The sequence below is a fragment of the Mobula hypostoma genome, chromosome 25 (genome assembly GCF_963921235.1).
Source record: "Mobula hypostoma chromosome 25, sMobHyp1.1, whole genome shotgun sequence".
NCBI classification, from domain to species: Eukaryota; Metazoa; Chordata; class Chondrichthyes; order Myliobatiformes; family Myliobatidae; genus Mobula; species Mobula hypostoma.
This window is the reverse complement of record NC_086121.1, coordinates 16,072,147-16,091,365: the sequence shown is the minus strand read 5'-3', so window position 1 is coordinate 16,091,365 and position 19,219 is coordinate 16,072,147. Positions and strand designations below refer to the sequence as shown.

Below are 19,219 nucleotides of genomic sequence, written 5' to 3'. Positions count from 1 at the left end.
TTCCCTCTCCAGCGCTTCGATGAATTATTGCAGCTTGCCTCGAGAGGGCAGCATACAAATGTTGACATGTTAGTTCGTGACATTTATGGAGGAGCGTATGAATGCTTTGGGTTGACTGGAGATCTCATAGCTAGTAGCTTTGGAAAATCTGCAACTACTGATAAAGGTAAGGTGTATGTTGGTAAATTTGAGGCTTTTGTTTATCTTTTGAAAGAATATGGTTAACCCTTACTACAATACCCAAGGCCTTTTTTAACAACTATTTTTGGCATGTTGGACTGACTTACTGTAGAATTGATGAGTTTGAGACTTAGTATAACTGAAGTTTATTACTTGCTCATAAAATACAGATGCTCATCTGTGTTCATTTGTTCAAGTAGTTACTAAGAAAAGCAAAGTTTATGAGATTTTTGGTGTTTTGGAATAAACTAATAATTCATCCATTCATAACTCAGTTGTGCTGTTCACTTCACTGAAACCATTTAAAGTCTATATTGTTTCTCTGTGCCTAGAATTTACTAAAGAGGACATGGCCAAAAGTTTACTTCATATGATCAGCAATGACATAGGCCAGCTGGCTTGCCTGTATGCCAAACTTCATAACCTTAGCAGAGTTTACTTTGGTGGTTTCTTTATCCGAGGACACCCTGTAACCATGCACACAATTACCTACAGTATCAACTACTTCACAAAGGTACCACTTGTGGGGATATTTGTGGATGATGGTGGGTGGTGGTGTTATGGAAGCTGGGACTACGTGAACTGCTTGTTACAGGTAATTCTAAATAGCAGCCAAATAGTATACTATTTAACTTCTATGAATTTAGCCTCTTGATCTCTTTGCATATATAGTATGAAATTCAACGGAATGACAGATTTATCATTTACTACTGGTTTTATCTCTCCTGGTGCTTAGGGTGAAGTCCAGGCACTCTTCTTGAGACATGAAGGATATCTTGGTGCCATTGGAGCCTTCCTAAAGGGAGCAGAGGAGGACAGTAAGTGTTTGTTTCATTGTATTCATTCAACTGTGATTAAAATCTAAATATTCTTACCTCTGCCTGATAGGTACTGCATTGTTGGTTCAGTTATAAGTGAAAGTAGACCTTTCAGCCACTTGATTCTGATCTATTTCTCATTTAGATTGTTGCTGAGATCTGTCTTTAACTTTTTTACCTTGGTTCTATAACATCATCTTACCAATCTATTATCTATCTAGAAAGCTTTAATTAGCCCAAATCTCAGCATCATTTTGGTAGCAGTTTAATTCCAAACTTCTATGATCTTTGAAGTGAAGTAGTGTTTACTGATTTCGTCTCTAGCCCTGAATTTGTTAAGGCCCTGTGTTCTGAATTCTCAACAAGCAGAAACGGTGCTAGTGAAGAATTCAGAACACGACATTTACCAACATTGTTTATGCCTGTGTTCATCTTAGATTTTTGTTGCTCTTTATTCAAAGGATGTAAATCATTATAATGTGGGCTAACCTTATGTAGTCCTAGTGAAACTCAGCTTGGTTTATTTAAATAGAACATTTGCCCTTTGTCAGAAGATCCAGAATCCATTTGCTGTGTAAGGTGGTATTCTGCAGGGTTCCTGAGTGTGTATTTGTTTTTTGGTAAATCTACTTAATTCTAGTACTTTTTCATTGTTCCCAGAACTGCTGCCTTTCCATGACCATCTCACTTTGTTACATTTTACCATATTCTTTACCTTTCAGATCCTAATCAATATAGTTGGGGGGAGAACTATGCTGGCAGTTCAGGTTTAATGAGCAGCACACCTGAGGTACATCCAATGCAGCGAACACGGAGTGGAACGGTATGCGGCTATAAATCAGAATTGTTATTTTGGACTGAGTTGCCTGTATGTAAAATCTTTCATTCAGAGTGTATTGAATGCAGTCTACGTAATAGGCAAAATACTCCAATATTCATCAGCTGGTTCTTCTTTAAGGATGGTTGTAAATAGTGAGCAGGCTTGGGGATACCAGGAAGTTGGTGACATCGTACATTTTTGACTTGAATAGTACAGGATAAATGTAGGCTAGTTTCAAAATTTGTATAATATAATTTGTGGCAAATGATTTGCAAAAAAGTTCTTGATTATGCTTTCTTGTTGTGCAAATTAAAATGTGGTAGTTGTAATTCCATATTTGTGGCACATTACAGAATGTGGGCTTATGCTGACAATGGAGAGATTCTGTAAGGATATTTTCTGCTGTAGGGCCTACATTTGCAGTGTCAATTCACAATATAAGCACTTTATGGTTAATTCATACAATGAATTATCTTACCACAAAAAAGAATTTTAATGTCAGTATTCCATGAAAGATATCATTTTGTGCATACAGTTCGCAAGGAGACAATGGACTGCATAATGGAATAGAGTTTAAAAGAAGCAAGTGGGGGCAGTGGACACATTTTGCACACCACAGTTCCTGTGGAGACATTGGATTGTGCAGACGAAGAAACACTTTAAAAGAAGTAAGCGGGAGCAGTTGGCAAATTTTGTGCGCCACAGTTCCCGAGAAGATGTTGAATTGTGTAGATTGTTCTTTCTTTCTTTTCTTGCCCTCTTTCTGGGATTTAAACTAGAGTTGCAGGGGATGGGAACCAGAGCTCCAGAACAGATAGTGGAGCATTTGTGAAGAAAGATGGAGTATGGTGGAACTAATCTTCTAAGCTGCGTACGTTTCATTGCAAGGAGTATTGTAGGAAAGGTGGATGAACTTAGGGCGTGGATCAGCAGGTGGAATTATTTAGTGAGACTTGGTTTCAGGAGGGCAGGACTGGCAGCTCAGTTTCCGGGGTTCTATTGTTTTAGACATCTTAGAACAGGAGGGATTAAAGGGGGAGGGGTGTCAATACCAGTCAGGGAAAATGTCATGGTAGTGCTAGGACAGGATAGCCTGGAAAGCTTGTTTAGTGAGGCTTTATGGGTAGGACTGAAGAATAGTAATGGTATGACCCTGGGATTACAATATATACCACCCAAGAGTTTGCAGGATTTAGAGGAACAAATTTGAGGAGAGATCGCAGACTGTTGCAAGAAACCTAAATTTGTGATAGTAGGTGGTTTTAATTTTCTGCATATTGACTGGAACTCCCATACAGTAAAAGAGCTGGATTGGAAAGAGTTTATCAACTGTGTTCAGGAAAGTTTCCTTAATCAGTACATAAAGTCCTAAGTAGAGAGAGTGCAATATTAGATCTCTTATCAGGGAATGAGACAGAGCAGGTTACAGAAGTTTGTGTATCTAGTGACCATAATGCCATTAGTTTCAAGGTAACTATGGAAAAAGATGAGTCTGGTTCGAGGGTTGAGATTCTAAATTGGAGAAAGGCCAATTTTGTTGATATCAGAAAGGATCTGGCAAATGTGGACTGGGACAGATGGTTTTCTGGCTAAGGTGTACTTGGTAAATGGAAAGCCTTCAAAAGTGAAATTTTGAGAGTACGGAGTTTGTATGTTCCTGTCAGAGTAAAAGGCAAGGATAGCAGGTTTGGCGAATCTTGTTTTTTGAAAGATATTGAGATCCTGGTTAAGAAAAAGAAGGAGGTGCATAGCTATTATAGGCAGGCAAGAACAAATGAGATACTTCAGGAGTATAGGAAATGCAGAGAACATTTAAGAAGTGGTAAAAGAAGGAGAGCAAAAAGAAGACATCGTACAAGGTGAAGGGGAATCCTAAGGGTTGCTACAGATACATTCAAGGCAAAAGGATAGCAAGGGGCAAAGTTGATTCTCTGGAAGATCAGAGTGGTAATTTGTGTGTGGAGCTGAAGGAGATGGGGGAGATTTTAAATAGAATTTTTTGCATCTGTATTTACTCGGGAGACAGACACAGAGTCTAAAGTGTAGCAAAGGAGCAGCGAGGTCATGGACCATATACAAATTAGAGGAGGAGGTGTTTGCTGTCTTGAGGCAAACTAAGGGTGGATAAATCCCTAGAGCCTGACAAGGTGTTCTCTCAGACCCTGTATGAGGCTCGTGCAGAAATTGCAGTGTCTCTAACATCCTCAGTCATGGGTAATGTGCTGGAGGATTGGAGGATAGCTAATATTGTTCTGTTATTTAATAAGGGCTCTAAGAATAAGACAGGAAATTATAAGCTGGTGAGCCTGTCATTTGTAGTGGAAAAGTTTTTGGAGTTATTTTTAGAGACTAGATATATAAGTATTTAGATAGACAGGAACTGATTAGGAATAGTCAATGTAGTTTTGTATCTGCCCAAATCTTATATAGTTTTTTGAGGAAGTTGCCAGGAATGTTGATGAAGGCAAGGCAGTGAATGTTGTCTACATAGATTTTAGCAAGGCCTTTAGCAAGATCCCACATGAGAGGTTGATCAAGGAGGTTCAGTTGCTTGCATTCAAGATAAGGTAGTAAATTGGATTAGACATTGGCTCCACAGGAGAAGGCAGAAAGTGTTAGTAGATAGTTGCCTCTCTAACTGGAGGCTTGTGACTAGTGGTGTGCCGAAGGGATTGGTGCTGGGTCCTTTGTCTGTCGTCTGTATCAGCAATCTGGATGATATGGTAAAGTGGATCTGTAAATTAGCAGTTGACACCAAGATTGGGGTGATGTGGACAGCGAAGAAGACTATCAAAGCTTGCAGTGGGATCTGGACCAGCTGGAGAATTGGGCTGAATAATAGCAGATGAAATTTAATGCAGACAAGAATGAGGTGTTGCACTTTGAGAGGACCATACAGGGCCTTACACAGTGAGCGGTAGGACACAGGAGTATGGTAGAACAGGGGAATCTGGGAATACAGATTCATAATTCCTTGAAAGTGTTGTCAAGAAGTTGTAAAGAAAGCTTTTGGCACATTGGCCTTCATAATCAATGTATTGAGTACAGGAGTTGAGATGTTGAAATTGTATAAGATGGTGAGGCTTAATATGGAGTATTATGTACAGTTTTGGTCACTAACATGCAGGAAAAATATCAATAAGATTGAAAGATGCAGTGAAAATATACAAGGATATTGCCGGGACTTGAGCACCTGAGGTATTGGAAAGGTTGATTTAGGTTTTGTCTTTATTCCCTAGAGTGTAGATGATTAAGGGGAAATTTGATAAAGGTATACAGAATTGAGGGGTAGAGATAGAGTAAATGCAAGCAGGCTTTTTTCACTGAGGTTGGGTGCGACTGCAACTGGAGGTTATGATTTAAGCGTGAAAAGTGAAACGTTTAAGGGGAACGTGAGGGGACCTTCCTCACCCAGAGGGTGGTGAAAGCTTGGAACAGGCTGCCAGCACAAATTGTGGTTGCAGGTTTGATTTCAGTGTTTAAGAGAAATTTGGATAGGTACATGGGTGGGACGGATATGGAGGGCTATAGTCTGGGTGCAGGTTGATGGGAATAGGTAGATTAATGGTTCGGCACGGACTTTTCTGTGCTGTAGTGTTCTATGACTCTGTAAAGCCCTTTGCTAAAAATAACACATAATTTTTGCATTTTCAATATTGATCTGAGAAGATTTAGGTTTTTATTTTGAAATTGCAGTCTAATTCATATAGCAATGCAAAAGTGTATAAGGCAAGTGTGAGTTTTGTCAAAGGTTTCTGGGTATCTTTGTAGCATGAGTGGACTGATATCAGTAAGTACTGTCAGATGGAAATTTGCAAAGGCATAGTCTTGGCTTTTAATGAAGGGAGGTTATTTCATGTATAAGGATGAATTAAAATGACCATTGGGAGAAAAATACTTATTACCAAGAAGATATTGTAAATAACTTGAAACCCTTTTATTAAACTGGGGAGTATCTTTGCCTTAAATCACACCAGAACTATCTGCAAATTTAAGATTTGTTTGTTCATTTCCAAACTGTTCTTCAACTTAAACATTAAACTAGCCTCAATAATTTAATGGTAATGTGTTTAAGAGTTGAAGCTCCCCCCCCTCCCCCACCACACACACACTCTCTTATATATTATCTGCAAGTCTGAGATAGAATTTCTGGAAAGTTGGTGGAAGAAATCCAGCTGGTGAGAGTTTGCTTGTTGGGGAATACAGGGTACATAATTTAGTTATTTCAGTCATTTTGAGTATTTACATTCTAACATGCATCTTTCATTCCTTTCTGGTCTCTTCCATGTTCTGTTAATCCTTCTACAGTTTTCAGTAAGTGATCCTCTTCATTTTACCACTCCCCCGCCTTTGTCTTGTTGCATTAGCTTCCTTGTGTCATTCTTGTCCCATTGAAAGAAGGAATGAAAAGTAGTAATCAGCAATTTCATGGACAATTGGCATTGAAGACAAATGGCTGATTAGTCATGCTTTTAGTTGTAGTCATAACTTTGCAGTGTAGTAAGGAATCCAGTATTAGGGTGGCACAGTAGTGTAGTGGTTAGTACAACGCCTTACAGTACCAGCGACCCGGGTTCAATTCCTGCTGCTACCTGTAAGGAATTTGTACATTCTCCCCGTGACCATGTGGGTTTCCTCCGGGTGCTCTGGTTTCCTCCTACAGGCCAAAGATGTAGGAGGAAAGACCAAAGATGTTGATAGGTTAATTGGTCACTGTAAATTGTCCCGTGATTGGGCGGGTTAAATTGGGGGATTGCTGGGTGGCACTGCTGGAAGGACTGGAAGGGCCTGTTCCAATAAATAAAATCCATTATTGTTTGATTCAAGGTACAGCTAATGTTTGCCATTTTCCTTGGAGAAAATTGCTGGATACTATGCTCAATTTGCAGATCTGTGCTTGTTTAAACTGGAAATGTAGTACCCATACTCTGGGGGGGAAAAAAAAAACAACTGTTTTATTCCTTTGGATGTACAGTGGTCTTTCCAAAGCTGCCAAATGAGAATGTACTAAGTCCATCTGTAACCAGGTAGATAAGTTGAAATCAGTGTAAGTAACAAAGATTCAAAGGGTCAGCAATCTTTGTACAGTCTAAATTATCCAGTAGCTGATTGATAAATGGAACATGTAGTTTTGCTTTTGATATTTTTTAAAAATTGTTATTAAGTGGATAGCTGAGAAGGGATGATTATGTTGGCCTGTATTTAAAGCTTCAAATGCATAATCAAAGTGTAATGATGAAGCGGATATGGCACTATAGTGTTATCCAACTAGCAGCACTCCCTTGCTCCTTCCCCATTTCCAGCAGGTTTTTACATTGCCCGTAAGTGATTATTGAATGTCTGTAGTACCCTTTCAGGAATCTGGATCAGAGCAGCATGTTGTGTAAAGGCTTATTCCCTCTTGTTGTCCTGACACTTTTGTTGTTTGTCTTTAAATCTGTGGCATTCAGCACACACACTAGATCTGAGTGGCTCAATCAGCTATCCCTTAACCTTTTTACAGTGTGATTATCAAAAATTACATGGAACATGGGACGATAAAGCACAGCAACAGACACTCCAGCCTACATTGAAGTGTCTAACTAACTAAATTAGCAATCAAAAGCTAACTAAACGAATCCTTTCTGTCTGCATGGTGCCTTTCATTGCCTTCACATTCATGTGCCTATCTAAGAGCTTTAATGCATCCAGCATATTTGATTCCACCATCACCCCTGGCAGTGCATTGCAGGCACCCACCACTCAAGTTCAAGTTTACTGTCATCTGACTGTGTGTGTGTATGTATAGAACCAAACGAAATAATATTCCTCCATAGTACATCCACAAAATGTATATCACATACAGCACATAAATCAAAATATTATCACAAATGAATTAATAAAATATGATTCAAAGTGTATGTAGTGTGCAACACAGGTAAGCAGTGGTAGTGATAAGACCTCAGTTGAAGAAGCTGTTACCCAGTCTGGCAGTTTCAGTTCTGATGCTCCTATACTTCCTTCCTGATGGTAATGGATCAAAGAGGTGGGGGTAGGGATCCTCAACAATGCTTCAGGCCCTTCGTACGTAATGCTCCAGGTAAATGTCACAAATGGGTGGGGGGGGGGAGGAAGGAGATCCTCTCCGCAGTTTTAACCTTGCGGTCCAATGCCTTGCAGTTTCCATATCACACTATGATGCAGCCAGACAGAACACCCTTGATGGTGCTCATGTAGAAAGTTGTTAGAATGTGGGTCCGTGCCTCAATCGCGTCAGAAAATGTAAACATTGCTCTGCCTTCTTGACTAATGAGGAGGTGTTTAGGTCCAGGTTAGATGGTCCATTATGTGCACACCAAGTATCTCTCTCATTCTCTCCACTGCAGAGCTATTGATGTGCAATGGGAAATGTTTGACCTGCCCCTTGTTGAAGTCCTCAATCACCTCTCTTGTCTTGTCCATTTTGAGACTCAGGTTATTGTATTCACACCATTTGACAAGCCTTTCTACCTCTTCTCTGTTTGCCGACTCATTGTTGTCGATGAGGCAAACCACTGTTCTTTCATCACCAAACTTGATGATGCGGCTTGAGCTGGATTTGGAGTGTAGTTGTGAATCAACAGTGTGATCAGCAGCAGGCTGAGCACACAACTCTGGGGGGCACCAGTGTTCAGCATGATGGAGCTCCAGATGTTGCTACCAACTTAAATTGACTGGACTCTTTCCGCCAAGAAGTCCAAGATCCATTTACAGAGAGATGTTAAGTCCCAATGAGGACAGTTTACCCACTAACCTCTGAGGGATGATAGTGTTAAGTGCTGAGCTGAAGTCGATGAACAACATACCTGACGTATGAGGCATCATTTTCTAGGTGAGACAAATGGAGTGGAGGGCCGTAGCTATGGCATCATCAATGCATCGGTTTGAGCGGTAGGTGAGCTGGAAAGGATCCAGTGTGGGATTTTATACAATTTATCACCAGTTATTCGAAGTATTTCTTGATTTTTGATGTCAGTGCTAGTGGGGGCTAATTGTTTAGACCAGTTACCATCGCTCTGTTGTGCATCGGAATGATGGTGGCTGCCTTGAAGCCTACAAGGATAGCGTACTGTTGCAAAGAGATATTTCAAAAAATCTTTGTTAGCTGGGCTGCACAATTCCTGAGCACCCAACCAGGTATGTTGTCCGCCCCTGCGGCTTTGCCTTGGTTACCCTGGATTAGATCCTCCTCACCTCACCTCACCTCGGCTGTAGTCACACAATGTGCTGTTCCTCAGGGAAGAGGGGTCTTTCCTTGATATCGCATCATTCATTGCGTCTGTATAAGAAAAAAAAGTCCTATATATCTCCTTTGAACTTGCCCTTACACACTTTACTGTTAGATATTTTAACCCTGGATGAAAGGTGCTGCCTGTCTACTCCATCAATGCCTCTTGTAATCTTATCAACCTCTATTTAACGCTCCAGAAAAAACAACCCAAGTTTGTTGAACCTCTCCTTATAGCACATGCCTTCTAATCCAGACAGCATTCTGGTAAACCTCTTCTGCAGCCTCTCTGAAGCCGTGATGTCTTTCCTACAGTACTGTGCAAACAATACAGTATAGTACATCTAGATTTTTTTAAAAATAAATTTTGCTTTAGATGTTTATTTTTTGTCTTCTGCATTAGTGTGTCAGTAGAAAAGAGCAAATTTCCAAACATTCATTTTCCAAAAAATTAAATGTTATGGAGAATGTTTTGTATTTTGTTAAAGAAAGTAAGATATTAAGTAAAAGACTACTTTTTAACTAAAAACCTGATTACTTTGTAGGCATATAGCCTAGTGCATGGTTAAACAAAGATGAACAATGACATGAAGAGTTGAATAACTTAGTTGAAACAGAAACAGGTTTAGAAGAATTAAACTTGGTAAAGGACAACCAAATTAAGAGGTGAGGTGTGGCAGATGTGACAATTTAACCTTCAAGTCATCAATTGTCACACCATTGCGAGAATAGGCAGGGCAGCAAGACAGAAGATGGTCAGCCTGCATTAGCGAGGTCTCTTGCAAGAAGTAATTTCACAGCAGACAGAAGTTTCAAGATGTGCTGTCCAAGCTCTGCTGACGAAATACAAAGAAATGGGCTAAGGTGAGGAACAGAAATGGACTGGTCAACTAAAATGTGGTCACACCAAATATTGATTTGATCCATCTTTTACTGTTTATTGCTCTTTATAGTAATTTTTTTTTGATATTTAGAAAGTTTTCATGAGTTTTGAAAGCTTCTTTGCTCTACGGAATTTTTTTTTTACATATGCCTAAAACGTTTGCACAGTGCTGTATAATGGGAAAACTAGAAATGATTGCAGTGCTCCAGATGTGGCTTAACCAGAGCTTGATAAAGTTGCAACTTGGCTTCCCAACTCTTGAATTCAATTCTATGACTAATAAAGGCAATCATGTCATATGCCTTTTTATTCTTCTGTATCTTTCTGTGTAGCTACTTTCAAGCACCTATGAGCTTAAATATGCCACTTGTGCTAACTGACATTCCAAAACATTTCTTTGACGTTCTTTTATAGAACATAAAACAGTATAGGCTGTTTGACCTTTTAACCTACTCCAAGATCAATCTAGCACTTTCCTTCAACATAGCTCTATTTTTCTTTCATGTGCCTCTCTAAAAGTCTTTTAAATGTGCGTAATATCTGCCTCTACCTCCACCATTGGCAATGTGTTCCATGCATTGCCATTCTCTATGTTAAAAAGAAGTCCCTACTATACTTCCCTTCAATTACCTTAAAATAGGTTCTGCCATATTAGCCATTACTCCCCTGGGGAAAAAGGTGCTGGCTGTCCTCTTATACACCTCTATCAAGTCATCTCTCATCTTCCTTTGTTCCAATGAGAAAAGCCCTAGCTTGCTCAATCTTTCTCCATAAGACGTGCTCGCTCTATCCAGACAGCATCCTGGTAGATCTCCTCTGCTCCTTCTCTAAAGCTTCCATATTCTTCCTATAATGAGGCAACCAGAACTGAACACTCTACTCTAAGTGTGATCTAACCAGAGTTTTGTAGAGCTGGAACATTACCTCATGGCTCTTCAATTTAAATCCCCTGACTAATGAAAGCCTACACACCATATGCCACCAGCAACTTTGAGGTATCTATGGATGTGGACCCTAAAATCCCTCTGTTCCTCCATCCTGTTATTACTTTGTACTCCAACTTCAAGTTTGACCTTCCAAAATGTATTACTTCACATTTTTCCAGATTGAACTTCGTCTGCCATTTTTCAGACCAGCTCTGCATTCTGACAATGACCTATTGTTACCTTTGACAACCTTCTATACTATCCACAACACCACCAGCCTTGATGTCATCTGCAAACTTAGGTTTGATATCTCTTGGATATATACAGAATAGACTGCAATGCTCCATTTGGGGCCTAAGCAGTGTTTTATAAAGATTTAGTGAGATGTTCTTAGCTTTGTACTCTATGCCTCCATTAATAATATCTTGTATGCTTTGTTAATAATGGTTTCAACATATTGAGCCATCTTCAAAAATGTATACATCTGCACCTGCCATGTTACAACCAACCAAGTAATGGAACTTGGAGTATAGAATTCGCAAATCATGGCACAAATGTTTGAAATAATATTTACGTGGGGAAGAAGGTACATAAACACTTTTTTCAACTTTCATTTTGTTGATGTATGAGCAGATGTTACAGCTTTGCGTACAGAAAATCGAGATATGGACTGTTGACCAGTTGTACATCCTTTCCCCTCTCATGTAACGTGGATTGCTTATAGTTGCACCTGCAGTTCCATCTGATTGTGCATTCCCTATAATATTGCACTACTCTGTTTTCTCATTATTCCTGCCATATTAAGTTACTTCACTATCATGTTTGTTAAGTTGTATCTGCTGTCAGTCTGTATTGTTGATATTTGAGCCCTCTTCCTTGCTCTTTATTACATCCTTAGTTTTCTGTCATCTGCAGACTTTGAGATGGTGCTCTGTGTGTCAAATTATAGGCCAGTGTACAAAAAAAGAACAGTGGTCTCAACACTGATTCTGTAAGTGGGGGAGGATGCTGGTATGGAAGTGACATTGCGTGTATAGTTAGAAGGAAGCATCTGTGTATGTGTTGTCCTTATATATGAGACAGTGTTCCCAATAATTCACTACTTTAAATATATGCTCCAACTACTCATTATCACTTTAATTTTGCTAATGTATGGTACTTTACAATGGTTTTTGGAAGTCAAATATTGAACATAAACCACACTATCCCTTACTCATCCTTTATTTCACCAAAGACCATGATCATGATTTTAATTCATTGATGCACTTTGCCCAGAACAGTTATCTCCAATAATATTAAGCTGGCTTGTGAACATTGAGTTGCAACTTTTGTCTAACTGTGTTTAACACTTCTCCATTTTTTAAAGAGAATTGGAAAATTGTGATTAGAGCTGCTGCAATTTCCACATGTACTTTCCTCAGCAATTGAGGATGCATGTATCTAGAGTGGGTAAAGTTTCCACTTTTGACAATGCTGATGTAAATGTTTCATATGGAAGAAAACAACACGGATATCCAGCTTAGCACTGCCCCACAGATTGATTTATTATAGTGCTGGTTGTTCTCCAGTCTGAACATGTAATTTTCTGTACTTAGTAAAAAGACATCTGCTTGGGCTATGCACAGCTGTGCCAGGAACCTAGCATGAATCCTTGCCTTCCCCAGTTCCGCGTGATGTTGTCGTGGGTATCTGAGTGCTGGGAGCCTGATGTGAATCCTTGCCCTTAATCTCTGCTTGCCACTTGGTTCTCCTCTAGCGGTGAGTTGACCTGTTGCTTGGAGAGAGGCTGGTTGTGACAGCTGGTATTAGGTATCCAGGAGCAAACAGTGAGACCTTGATGCTAAGTTGTGGGGTTCAGGACTGCAACTCGGCTTACATAGTGAGTGTATGTAAGACATTGATAGGATTTAGCAGTGTTGACAGATTGCATGGATCCAGTGGTCTCCTTGTGTCTTTGTTTTACTTCACAGCTTTCCCTGCCCACAGATTTCTCTGTGGTAGCAAATTCATTGGTGGTACTTTGGAGAAAGCTTTGGGCTGGGAGAGCTGTGCAGCATAGAAGGGGACACAGCTTCCATCACATCCAATGAGCAGTGATCCGAGATGTCTCTCAGCACATGGAACTACCTCTGTCATTGTCTGGAAACAGCATGCACTCATCTTGCTGACCACAGTTGCAGTACTGAATGGCCACATCACACCCCTGCGCCCCCTGGCCTGACTAACATCAACTCTACAGTCAGCCTCTGGTTCACTCCAGGTTCCTGCTGCAGCAGTGCTTCAGGAATGTATCCCTTCATGTATGTAATAATCACCCCTTTCAGGACTGATTCCAATGGTGCTTTGTGTGTGCTAGGTGAGGTTACTGTGTTTGTTGCTTTTATTTATGAGCTTCTATACATTATGACAGGTTCCTCCACTACCTCTTTTATGACTAGCTTTTATGGAAATAGAAGTAGAATGAATTCTGTTTTCCTGCTTTTTGTGTCTGCATTGCTTTTAAAGCCTACTAGCTTAGAGGCACATATTAGTATTATTGCCAGTGTGAAATGGAAGAAGCTTTAATTGTTGTCGGCATAAGTGCAGAGCCATCTAGGTTTTGCTTGCATGTGATCCATGCTTTCATAAAGTGAGAAATTAAAAGCAAGCGTTGCTTTGGACAGTAAACTCAAGTTTGGTTCATTGGCAGTTTGACATGTTGGAGATGGACCGACTGGAGCGGCAGCTGGTGAATCTTCCCCTCCTGCTCGATGCATCATCGTACGTACCAGATACAGTTGACCTCACTGAAGATGCCATGGCAAGGGAGTATTGGTTGAGCTGCTTTGAAGATGCTTTAGATGGTGTAAGTTACATATATGTAGTTGCATAGAATTTGTATTACCAAAATAGGTCATTCAACTCAACTGGTATTTGCTGGCTTCTTTTTTTTTACCCCATTTGGGATTATCAAGGCTCCTTCATTGAAATTCCCCCAACCTCCAGGAGCTGCTGCTGCTAAAATAGAAATGTTCAACTTGATCTTCTTAAAAATAACTAGAAAATATTGTTTTCAAGTTTTCTTTTGCCCTTTACCAACTTCTGGTAATTGAAGGTGCTAACATCTTCTGTAAGTGAAAATTCATCATGTGCAAGCATAAACAATAATGCAATCAAGCAACTCTGCCATTAAAAGACTGGTCTTATTTTAAGATGTACATCTTGCATTTCCAAAAACATTTCCTGAGTATCAATTGGAGAAAATTTACAAGGATGTTGCTTGGTCTTGAGGACCTGAATTAATGGGGAAATGTTGAATAGGTTAAGATTTTCTTGAAATGTAGGAGAATGAGAAGATATTTGATAAAGATATATGAAACTATGAGAGGTTCTATGCATGCAGACTTTCCCCCCTGAGGTTGGGTGAGGATAGAACTAGAGATGGGTTGAAGTTGAAAGGTGAAATATTTAAGGAGAACTTGAGGGGAAAATTCAGTAGGTGGTGCAAGTGTAGAGTGAGCTACCAGTGTAAGTGGTGGATGTGGGCTCAAATGCAATATTTAAGAGAAGTTTAGATGAGTACATGGTTAAGAGGGGCATGAAGGGCTATGGTCCGGACACGAGTAGACTGGACTAGGAAGAAAAACAGATTGGCATGGACTAGATGGGCTGAAGGGCCTGTTTCTGTATTGTAGTATTCTAGGACTATGGCTCTATGGAATGTCCAGCTTTTTGTTTTATTGTCCTTACTGAAGCTAAAAGTGTAGATTCTCAGCAACTGCCCAATTTGAGATCAAACAAACTTTCAATTGAATGAGCTGTATATGTCTTATCCTCTCAATCAAGGGAAATTAAATTTGCAGCCTTTAAGGCCAATATTAATGAATCTAGATGCCTATCTTTGTATTGTCAATGGTTCTTCTATGGGTTGCACTCTCCCGTCAGAGTCAGCACTTTGTAGTTTCAAGCAACTGGAATACATAATGCCAATTTGTATTTAAAACTGTGATAGTGTTGCGCAATTAGAATAGTCATGCATTGGATGAGATGTTAATCTCCGGTCTTTTTTGCCATCTGAGATAGTCATCTAATCCATGTTTTCAAGAAAGTAAAAATAATTATTTCTAATGTTCTGGCCATGTTTTATCCCATAGCCTTCATTATACAAGTATTATCTGCTCATGTTATTTCTTCTGTTGCTATTTGTGAGAGCTTTGCTACATTCAAATTGGCTAACACATTTTGAATGGTATATTAGAACAAGAGTTATACTTCAGGAGTATGTAACTAGCTGTAAATTTGTTGTGGGACTTCTTGACCTGTATAAGGTACTATATACTGTAAATGTAAGCTTTTTAGTTCATTTATAGCAACTGCAGAAAGAAGGCCGAAGGCTAGGGTTTGTTGTCCTCTCTAGGTGCATGGATGCTAATGTCCACTTGGTCATTCACAGGCTTCTAATATGGAAGTAGGCAATGGTATAGGCACTTGACAAATTGGGCAGCATCTGTGGAGAGACAAAGCAGAATTGCTGTCAAGACTGGGAAGATTTGTCATCATAAGGCAATGGCTCTGTTCCTGTCTCCTAACTTGATTAATGTTTCTACTGTTTTTTAGTTTTTATTTCAGTCTTTTAGCATCTTCAGTTTTTCAGCTTTATTAATGCAGGGTTCTGTAACTTGTGCAATGAATGTAAGTTTACTTCTAGAATGAAATGTGATGTTTGTCATTTATGGTCATTTTTGGTTGCCGTGGGCTTAGACAATGTGGGCCCCTACTAACTGCCCCAGATCCATTAAATGGATACACTTTACTGCACTAATCTACCAAGCAAAATGTACCTGCCATTGCCTAGTTAGCTCTAATTTGCCAGTCCAGAAGTTCTGGATTGTGCAGAAAATTTGGTCCCATCTGAGTAACGTTGGTTTATCCTGCTGACAGGAAAGAAGATAGAGGAATGTTCCTCTCTCTGAACATTGCTTTATTGTTAAGTCATCATGGAATGCAGTTTTAGAATATCCTTTTTGTAAAAAAAAAAGCAAAGTAAGTTGTATCTAATTCTGAATGTCACCTTTAAGGCTGTAGAGTGTGCGCATAATTGATTTACTAAAATGTTTCCAGGGCAAGGGATATTAAATTTGTGGATAAACTTTACTTCCCCTATGAACAGAGAGCTAGATTGAGGTACTTAAGATCCTGAGCGAGAGAAACCAGTTCTATTGATGGTAATATCACGCATCAAAAAATGAAGGTGGGTGGCAAAAGCACTAAAAGTGCAATGAACAACAGTAAGGTGTTAGGATCTGATATAAGGGAATACCTTAGTTAGTGTCAGAGCAGGGAAAATAGTTAAAAAGACAAGATTATAGATTGTTCATGTGAACATACAAGGATAGATGAATTATTAGCACAAGTGTAAATTACGTGTGAAGTGTAATGGATATTATTTAATAGCTGTTACAGAAAAGGCTGTGAATTTGATTAATCCCCTCTGACAGGTTAGTCGGTGGACCCCAGGTTGGGAATCCCTGCTCTAAGAGAAAGGCAAACTAGAAAGGGATAATTCCATTTTAATGGGATAAAAGCATTAAAAGAAGAATCTTATCTCATTATTTCAAATATAAATCACTCTGAGAGGAGAAAATAAACAGTGAAGGGCAAAAAAAAGGTGAGAAAGTATATAGGTCCCCAAGCTGTAGTATTAATGTAGATAACAGTTTTGTTAAAGAAGTTAGAGGTGTGGCTAGCAAAGCTACTGCAGCAATCATTAGAGGATTTAATCTGTATTTAGATTGGGCAATTTAAATTAGCGGTAAACATTTGAAAGAGGAATTCATGGATTAAATAAGAGATGGTTTTCTAGATCAGTGTGAGGGAAGAGGTTTTAAATCTAGCATTGTGTAGTGAGGGTGTGTTAATCGATGATCTTAGGGGATCCTTGCTCAATACATGGTAAAAATTTAGAAATAAAAATTATTTTCTAGGACTGTATGTAGCATGAATTGGTTGTGTTCAATTGGGAAACTGCATCAAGAGAAATGATAGTTTAAAAAAGAATGAATAATAATGGTATCCCTTTTAAGGCAAAACATATGGAAAATAATTGACCCATAACTATTGAGAAATTAAAGGCAGCATATGATCAAAGGAAAAGGCTTATAATGTTGAACAAATGAGGAACAAGGTAAGGGAGAATACAGTACACACAGGATATTGATGGTTCCAGACTGGATGATTTTCCTCACTATTGGATGTTATTCCTATTAATAGCAAACACTTTTAATTCACTATTTAAAATAAATTGCACATAGTTTTCCAATAAACCCAGTGGGAAGCAGAGCCCTAACGAGTTTTAAGATAGCATGATAAAAGAGAATTTAAAGGGAGTGTGCAAAACTGGGCCTCATTGTGTTTCAAGGGAAATGAGACCTTAAGTATAAAGGAAGTGTAGGATATGGGGCACTGGTGAGTAAAAAGGGAATGAGTGAAACTGGCCCTCATTGTGTTTGAAGAGATCATGGGAAATGGAGCCCTAGTTAGTTTAAAAGGATTGTGGGAAATGGGGCACCAGTGAGTTTAAAAGGAATTTTACCAAGTATCATCTGGTGAGTCAGATGCCAAACCATCTGGGTTTCTGAACAGCTGATAGCATATTATCTGAACTTTATTATAGAATATGGGAGTGATCTAGCAAGAAACACAAAAGTAAGTTTCAAGAGATTGCAATGATCCATGAACCCATGAACACGGCCTCATTTTCCATTATATACACTGTGAAATTTTATATTTTATAGATTTTTCTCTTTGCACTGTGCTACTGCCACTAAACAACACATTTCATGCCGTATGTCAGTGATAATAAATTTAATTCTGATTAATTTGGTAACTTACAGACAAAGACAGGAATAATTAGATTTTGTAAGGATAAAATATTAGAGAAATAAATGTTTTGCCAGCCTTCTTGGAAAAGATATAAAAAAAATAAGTAAATAAGGTGCTGAAAGAGTTGACAATACTTGAAAAAAGTTCTGCTGATGAAGTAAATGGGACTAAAAGGTAATTAGTGCATAGGACATGATGACTGACGTGCAAGGATTTTGAAAAAGATGACTGTGGTGTTACTGGCTCCACTGATTGATGATCTTCCAACATTCCTAAGACCTTATGCTTGTTCCCACAGATTGGCAAGCAGAAACATAACCTCACTGTTTTAGAAATGAAGGAGAAAGAAATTGGAGATCTATAGACCAGTCATTAGTAGGGATATCACTGGAATATATTATTAGAGAAGTGGTAAAAGGGCACTTAGAAAACAGTAAAACATACAAAGTTATTATGGGTTTTGACAGGGTAGATGTAGAGATGTTATTTCTCCTGGTTGGTTTGATAATTCTCAAAATAATGGGTCCGTAGTTAGGGAGTGGATCTTGGGAATCCTCTACCAAAGGGGGTTGTGGTGGCTCAATCACTGAGTAGATCTAAGCCAGACTAATTTTTCAGATATTAAGGGTATCATGGGATGGGAGTTAGATCAGGAAAGTGGTGTTAAAGTTCACTCATAATCTTATTGAATGAGGAAGTAGGCATGAGTGACAAAAAGCTGTATCCAGTTTGTGTTCTTGTGATATTAAAGGCAGCATGGGAGGTCACTGTGTGGCCTGAAAGACAGAACAAGAGATTGGTGTGGATTTAAAGTCTACAGAGGAGTCAGGTTCCCATGGTTCAAAGGCAGATTGGAGATGTCAACCCTGAGAGGCAGAGCAGGAGACTGATGCTCTGAGTTTCTGGTCATTGTAAATACTGAGTGATACTTTTCTTTCTGTAGGTTGAATCTGTCTTATGCTGCAAAATGGGACTTTGGTACCCACCAATGCAGCCACACAGCACTGGAAGATCATCTTCTGCCAACATCAGGCAGTACTAGGTGGGAGAGTCTTGGAGGTGCTGGTGGGTTATGGTTTGGGCTAGGCTGCCAGTTTTGGGCTTGGTGGCATTTGCAGCTGAGATAGTGAGGTACCTTGGCATTTAATGTCAACAAAACCAAAGAATTTGAGGTGATTTGGTACTTTACAGATGTGCGGTGGAGAACATTCTGACTGATTGCATCATTGCTTGGTATGGAGGCTCCAATGCACAGGATTGAAAGAGGCCACAGAGGGTTGTAGACTCAGCTAATTTCATCACGGGCACAAACCTTCCCAACATCAAGGAGGATATCTTCAAAAAGTGGTACCTCAAGAATCGGGCATCCATCATTAAGGGCTGTCACTACCCAGTATATTCCCTCTTCTTATCTACCATCAAGGAAGAGGTACAGGAGCCTCAAGGCCCACACGAAATGATTTAGGGACAATTTGTTTGCCTCCA

The 19,219-nt window shown here is 39.3% G+C and overlaps 1 protein-coding gene across 3 annotated transcripts in view; it reads left to right on the top strand.

Moving 5' to 3' along the window:
• Window positions 1–19,219, top strand: part of pank4 (pantothenate kinase 4 (inactive)) — an 82,737-nt gene that overhangs the window by 25,740 nt on the left and 37,778 nt on the right. For 2 of the 3 annotated variants that reach the window (XR_010016092.1, XM_063033156.1), the window contains exons 6-10: window positions 13–166; window positions 513–694; window positions 917–998; window positions 1,721–1,821; window positions 13,563–13,718. Coding sequence is in view for 2 of the 3 variants with exons in the window: in XM_063033156.1 (XP_062889226.1) it covers window positions 13–166; window positions 513–694; window positions 917–998; window positions 1,721–1,821; window positions 13,563–13,718 (675 nt within the window). In the remaining variant the exon portion in view is untranslated. The remainder of the gene's footprint in view (window positions 1–12; window positions 167–512; window positions 695–916; window positions 999–1,720; window positions 1,822–13,562; window positions 13,719–19,219) is intronic. The other variant, XM_063033158.1, reaches the window with a different exon arrangement.